This window comes from Haliaeetus leucocephalus, unplaced genomic scaffold, assembly GCF_000737465.1.
Source record: "Haliaeetus leucocephalus isolate CR32 unplaced genomic scaffold, Haliaeetus_leucocephalus-4.0 Scaffold306, whole genome shotgun sequence".
In the NCBI taxonomy this organism is placed as follows: Eukaryota; Metazoa; Chordata; class Aves; order Accipitriformes; family Accipitridae; genus Haliaeetus; species Haliaeetus leucocephalus.
In genome coordinates this window covers 6,612,452-6,619,286 of record NW_010972742.1, presented here as the reverse complement: position 1 = coordinate 6,619,286, position 6,835 = coordinate 6,612,452, and the positions used below count along the sequence as shown (strand labels likewise).

Sequence of the window (6,835 nt, the reverse complement as noted above, 5' to 3'; positions counted from 1 at the left end):
CCGCCGTCCCCCGGCACCGCCCGGGGGCGTGGGGGGGGCTCCCGCTCCCGATCCGGCCTTACCTTCGCCGCCGGGCGGGCCGGGCTGGAGGACCCCGCGGGAGACGTCTGGCAGCTGGCAGACGCTGAGGAAGAAGGAGGAGAACACCGCTGAGGAGCCGACGGCCCGGGGGGGTGCCGTCCCCCCGACAGCCCCCCGGGGCCCGCGGGCCCAGCCCCGCCACACGCAGCAGCGGGGACGGGGGGGGGGCGGCGGGCCCGGCGCCTCAGACCAGCACCCGCGGTGGGGCCAGCCCCCGCCTACCTGCCCTCGAACGCCACCGGCAGCGTCAGGTCTTCCCCCGGCAGCGAGTCCATAGCGGCGCCGGCCCGCGGGTCCCGCCGGCGGCCACGGGTCCGGCTCCTTTGTGCGCGGCTTTGGCGGCTTCGCTGGAATTCAAACGGCCGCAATCGCTTCCGCCATCTTTGCGTCGACGGAGGTGAAGCCGCCGAAGCCGCCGCGGAGGAGCGTTAAAGGCGGGCAGAATGGAAACTGAAGGGGAGCCGCCATGTTTGCTGCGGGCGGCGGCTGAAGTTGGGCGGGCAGGCGCCATGTTGGCTGAGGGCAGAGCGGGGCGGGGGATGGTGGCGGCTGCCAGCTGGGCAAAGGGAGAGAAAGCCGTCGGGCGCCATCTTGAGTGAGGGAAGCAACAGGGACGTCCGCCAGCCGCCATCTTTTTCAAAGTAGGACAGGCGACGATGGTGAGCTGTCATCTTTACTGAGAGCAGAGCGGGGCGTTCCCGGGCACAGCTGCCATCTTTGCTAAGGGCAAGCTGGGCGCGCCTTTCGAGTCTGTGGAGAGGCGCCAGAAGAAATAATTACGCTTTAGTTTCCAATTCAAGTCACTATTCTTCGTAACTGGCAGGGGTGGAAATCTGGGAAGCCAGCTGCTATGGTAATCCGCCCTGCATTGGAGCAGGCTGATTTTGAAACAATCGGGGGTTTTTTGTAAAGCAAAGATCTAAGCGTTGCAGCTCTCCCGCTCTTTCGGGGAGAAAACATGACTGCGTTGAGCATTTCAGAACATGGACAGTTGGAAATGCTAAACTGACTTAAATATCGCCATCGTTTCTCCTCCTAGGTGCTGCTCTCCCTGAGCACAGAGGAGAGCCTGGCCTGGGGTGACTGCGCTGGGAGCTGGTGGAGCTCCAAACCTCGCCTTACTTCTCATGCTCTTCGCCTTCTTTTTTAATTCATTATTGGAAACCTGTGTGTAGGATTGAAATACTTTCCTGCAATATTTACACCCTCAACTGGGGAATTGTGCCAGGACTTACTCTCAGCATTACCTGTGATACAAGATATTTTTCTGAACACAATGGTCTTGCTGTTTCTTTACCCAATTATTTGCTGACCTGTAGTAGATCAGAGTTTTGTACGCTGCACAATGTATAAGATACCAAAGAAGAAAACTGCAGTGCTGGAGAACTGCGTCATTAATATAGACATAGATAATAGAGGCACTAACAAGCATTCTTTAGGATAAGATGTATCAAAACATGTAGAAGATCACACTGTGGAGAATCATCCGAGAAGGGTCAAACAGTGCACAAGTGAGGAAGACTACAGAAGACCACCGTAGGACTCCTGAAGACCACCAGAGACCTCGAATACGCCTGCGTGAGGGACATTTGCATATGATAATGAATATGTAAAACTTTTCCCAGAAATCTAATGAATAGGTAAAACTTTTCTTGGAAATCTAATGAATATGTATATAGAACCTGTATATAAACTATGCAATTAACCTGATCAGGCGCACACAATAGGAGGAGAAATCCCCTGTGTGCCCAGCGCTGCAATAAAGGATACCTGCTTAATAGTCTTTTGACTATTAAGTCCTGATTTCGGCTTTTCACGGTATCACCTGTAACATGAGGGAGCTCGGTTCCAGTGAGACACTCGCCTGGCTCTCACTCACACGAGTAACCATGTGCTTAAGCATTAGATTTGGTTTCCTCTTCGATAGCGAGTGTGTCAGGTTTCACTTCCTCACTATTGTCTGGGCTATCTCAAGGGGATTCTTACCTGGCCAGGGAATAGGCCATGGATATAAGGGCTGACCATGGCCCATGGTAATTTTGTGGGTTTATTATTCCAAATTGTGATGGTGCCCTGTTAGTTCCGTTTTCTCCATGTATCTGCACCAGCTCTACTTGCTATTCAGAATAGATTAAAGTTGTAAGCCTGTAAAATGCGCTAGACTGGTGGTAGCGGCCATTGCAACCACTGGATGTGTATGGTCACGGTGAGCTTCCCATCCCTACTTCTGCCTTTCAATTTTATAAGTGCATGATGGAGCAGCTGTTAGTCCCCCAAACTGCCAGGAAATGCCAGGCACTACTTAGCACAACTAAGTTCTTAATCTCATCTATCCAACTGGACATGCCTCATGCTTTGCATTTGGGGTCTGATCACCCCAAGAGATGTTTGGTCCCTTCAATTCCCCTACGGCCCTTGAGAGACATTTGTCACCTTAGGTGACTGGGTCCCCTTTTACAGTGGCCTCACCTTCTGCCAAGCTGAAGTTAAGTTTGCAAAATCAGGTCTGCCATATGGCAGCAGGATCTGATCAGCCAGTCTGAAATGTGGCTTGTTTACAGAGCAGATCTTCACAAAATGAATGAGTCCACTTACTGAAAGGATGATACCAATTTGCTCTTGTTTAAGGTTACAGTGAGGTGTTACATATTTGATGCATGCCATTAAATCAGCATCCATCAGCCACAAGTACAGTGCAAATCATTCCCTGCTTGTGTGCTGTGGGCTGGCACTGCACCTCTGTGTCTGCAGAGCCACGGTTCATGTCCCAGCATACTATCTTTTAAAAGGACATGCGCAGGGCCCTCCTTGGTAAGTTTATCACTTCATGAAATGGTTGTCTGATGGATAAAGGCTTATAGATATATACATGTATATACACACAGACATGATGGAAAATTTCCCTGGGTTCCTGCGCTTCCCAACATTTTAAAATCTGCAGCAGCACCAAGAAGCTGCGAGGGACAGAAAGGGCTGGGAAATGCATTACTTAGAAGCAGTTAACAACTTGCCTTCTGATAATCTGCTTAATGTTGTTTAACCTTATCTTAATTAGCAGTACATTGGGGGAGATTATGCTAAATCCTCATACCACAAAGCCGTAGTGGAACAACGCTTTCCTACTTTACAGGGCAGCCCAAGATCCTTACCACCTCAGAAAAAAAGTGCTAAAGGGAGTCTAGGAAAGAAACACTTATGGTGAGTGTAATGGTATGGATGAGTTGACCACAAACTCCCAAGGAGCAAGATGAAAGGCAGCTGCTCAGCGCACTCTGGCTGAAGCACGATGGTGGCACAAGGAGGATGGATGTCATCATCAGCTGAGCGTGGGTCCTCCTTGCCATCCTGTTCTCAAGTCCCTACTCTGGGGACCTGGTTCAGCATCCAGTTATGCCTCCTCCTGTTACAGTTTAGAGCAAAATTCCTCCAAAGCTAAGTCATACACAATCAAACTGTTCTGCTAATGCAAATCAGGTCTCAATAAACTCCCTGGAATTTCACCAGTGTGGCCCTTACTTATATAGCTCTGGCTCAGTAAAACATTTGAATGAACACTTACTTTTAAGTGCTCACTTAATTGATACTGACTTACCTGTCTTCAAGTTCTTTGCTTAATAAGGGCCAAAGAGTTAGACATAACATTCAGCAGAAAAAAACTAGCCTTTAGCATTTGTATTTGCTTCTGCGCCAAGAAAATCAATTTCCTAACACTGACAAGTGAGAAAGAAATGCAGGTTTTCCATAGGTTCTTTTGCAGACACTACCAGAACTGTCTAAAACTACTGACGCCACAGATGTGGATTTCAGAGTATCTGTTAACATGAATTCCCTTTGAAAGACCCACTGTGGTCATGAAGAAAAATCTGATACAATATCCTCTTCCAATTTCTAGCTTGCTCTGTGGGTTTCATTTTTAATGACTGCATACATCTCTGACAAAATATGTCTATGTGAATATTACAGACAATAATGGGGAAATATGCATTGACTGTCTAGCTATCAAACACGTTAAAGTATCTGAAAGCTGGAATGGTTAATAAGCAGACACAGGAGATCATAGGGCTCATTTTTTAAATGGATTATCTGACACAGAATGTCAACTGTACTTATGAATATCTGATGTTAAAAAACATTTTTGTGCCGTGGTTCTCATCTCACATACAGGGGTATAATGAAGGAATAATTGTCTTGGAACAAATGTCATTACTGGGATGAGATCAGATTCAATCCTTTAGGTTTCAATCCAGCTCTGGTTGCTACCATTGGAAAGACTCCTGCTGAACTTTAATGAACAAAAAACAAATGCAAAAATCCAAGTGGCATAGATACAAATTATATACATTTATTTTTATTCATTTTAAATAACATTCTTCTGTATAAATTCTGACATATATTCAAATCATACACTTTTTTTTTTTTTAGAAATGCATTTGTAAGCATAGCATATGCTTAGGAGACGCCTTATTTGGATGTGTAATAAGACTGATGGGTTTCAGTTGGGAGCAAGTACAACTTTTAAGGCCCACATTTTTCTTATTTTAATCCATCTCTCTGACACATGAAGAGCAGAGTCCTGTGGGAGCTCATTTTAAAGCTTCACTTTAAAGAGAAACATATTTTTAGGATTCAATCTTATATCCTTTATTTGAAGGAGACTGTGCAAACTTACTGCCACATTTACATTGCATGTAACATTTGAGATAAAGATGCTGTGTAGCAGTGGTTAACTGGGCCAGGATACCCGAAGGATGCTGAATACATCCCCTCCTCTTTCCTAAATGGCTTCCAGTGTGCTAAGTTTGCTCAGCCTGGTCCAAGGGAATTATCATTCCAATGGATGACATCTCCTGACAGCTCCCCAGGGCTAGCACTCCATGCAGTTATTTCTAGCTACAGTGGTTCGTAAGATTCAAGATCATCTATTCACATTAATGCAATCATTTTTTTGCATGTCTGTTGCACTCTGTGCTTACCAAATGCTCTCCTAAGTTGTGAGCCATCCAGGCTGCCCCACGCCTTTGACACATCATTGCTTTTTGCCCTTTATCTGCTCCATTATATCCTCTTGCCTTCAGTTACTTGACTGTGGAGCTGAGCTCACCCCATCCAGACCAGCTGGGTCCAGAGGGCCCTCAGGACCCTGAGGATCGTGCCTTGAGAGCTGGTTTCCCACATTCACCCAGCCCTCACCTGCCTTGTCATACCTTCTCTATGCTCTACAGCTACCGTGCCGTGCCATCGCCTGCCTTTCTCCACGACAGCCACACCACTGCAGCCAGACAGCAGCATGCCCAGTTAGAAGGTGATGCATGGTGGCCCTTCAGGAACGCTACATGTATCTGTATTGCCACATCAGCCCTGGAAGTCACCTAGATGCCTTCCCATTGTCTTGCTAGCTTCTGAGTCGGGCCTCGATGCAGCCCATCAGTCCATTTCTGGTTTACTTGCCCATAGCCCAGTGTGGCATCGGGCAAACCTCGACACCTGGGAAGCTTCATGACAAGTTGTAACACATAGCAGGTTGGCCATCCTGGTGGCCTTTCGTACCCTGGCACAGGTGTTTTAGCTCTGCACTCCCTCAACATATAATGCCAACCTAAGCTGACTGGAGATAGAACTAGCTCAGCTTCTTCCTCACCTCCTGTAGTGCCCAGGGGACAGCTGCATGGTTGATGGAGAGGGGCAAGGAGGATCTAATCTCACACCACCAAAGTCAAGCACGAAGCTGTTTATTCTTTCTTTGCTGAGGCATCCATCTTTTTTAAGTGTTGCTCCTCTATGCCAAAGGCCTGGTTGGCTGGAGATGGCTGGTATTTTCCTGCCGACTCATTTTGCCATCTGACAAGCATTGTCCCAGTGCCACGTGCTTGCTGTGCTCCAGTTCCTGCTAAAGAACATCCTGTGCTTTCCTCTGCTGTCCAGACCTGGGCAGCCAGGTCCCCCCTGCCCAACCAAGCTTCCCATCACATCTGCGAGGGCCGTCTAGATCCCCTCATCCAGATGTGCGACCCACAGACAACAGCATGGCTGTACCACCCTCCTTGGCAGACTGACTCGAAGGCATCCTGACCTCCTCCTCTTTCCAAACCCAAGGCTCAAACACAAAGCCTTTAGAGTAATTTGGAGGTCAGAAGCAGCCCAGATGCAAACACCTCCTGTGCTGTGGTAGGCATGGATTAGGACGGCTCAGCATCTGAACTCACGCTCTGATTTTGGAGATGGTCATTATTTCTACAGTGAGAGAAAAATCAAAGCCTATTCCTGTTAAAAAGTAGCCTACAGTCATACCAAAATTTGAGGAAGAGGTGTTTTGTGGCAAAGGTGAAAAGATCTACTCAAGTGTTTTGGAAACATTGAAGCAAACAATCTGTCCTTCACTTTGCCTGCTAGCATTAGTCCCAGAAGCTAATACTTCCTACATTACCTTTCCCCACCCTATGAAGTGACCAAGTGCAAGTGTATCGCTAAATCAGCACTGCTAAATAATTACAATTTTTAAGAAATTTTCTGTTTTGTCACCACTGTGCTCTTTAAAAGTCTGATGAGTAACTTGAGGATTAGCAATACCCCGATTTTCTCCTCCACTCCTCCCCCATTTTATAAGTAACGTTGCTCTGAATGACATCAGCCAAATTTATTACCTAAACTATGGGACCTCACCCAGACCCACAGCAGGCAACGGGAGCTTTTCCATTGGCTCAGGCCTATATGCAATATCACATTCTGCCCTCACCATTTCCCTTGGTCATCCTCA

At 47.5% G+C, this 6,835-nt stretch overlaps 1 protein-coding gene across 3 annotated transcripts in view; it reads right to left on the bottom strand.

Moving 5' to 3' along the window:
• The window catches only part of CDK5RAP2 (CDK5 regulatory subunit associated protein 2), an 83,948-nt gene extending 83,152 nt beyond the window's left edge, over positions 1-796 (bottom strand). For all 3 annotated transcript variants that reach the window (XM_010570998.1, XM_010570999.1, XM_010571000.1), the window contains exons 1-2: positions 304-796; positions 63-124 (exon numbers count right to left, since the gene is read on the bottom strand). In XM_010570998.1, the coding sequence (XP_010569300.1) occupies positions 63-124; positions 304-356 (115 nt within the window). In that variant the 5' untranslated portion in view covers positions 357-796. The remainder of the gene's footprint in view (positions 1-62; positions 125-303) is intronic.
• Between the last annotated feature and the right edge of the window lie 6,039 nt (positions 797-6,835).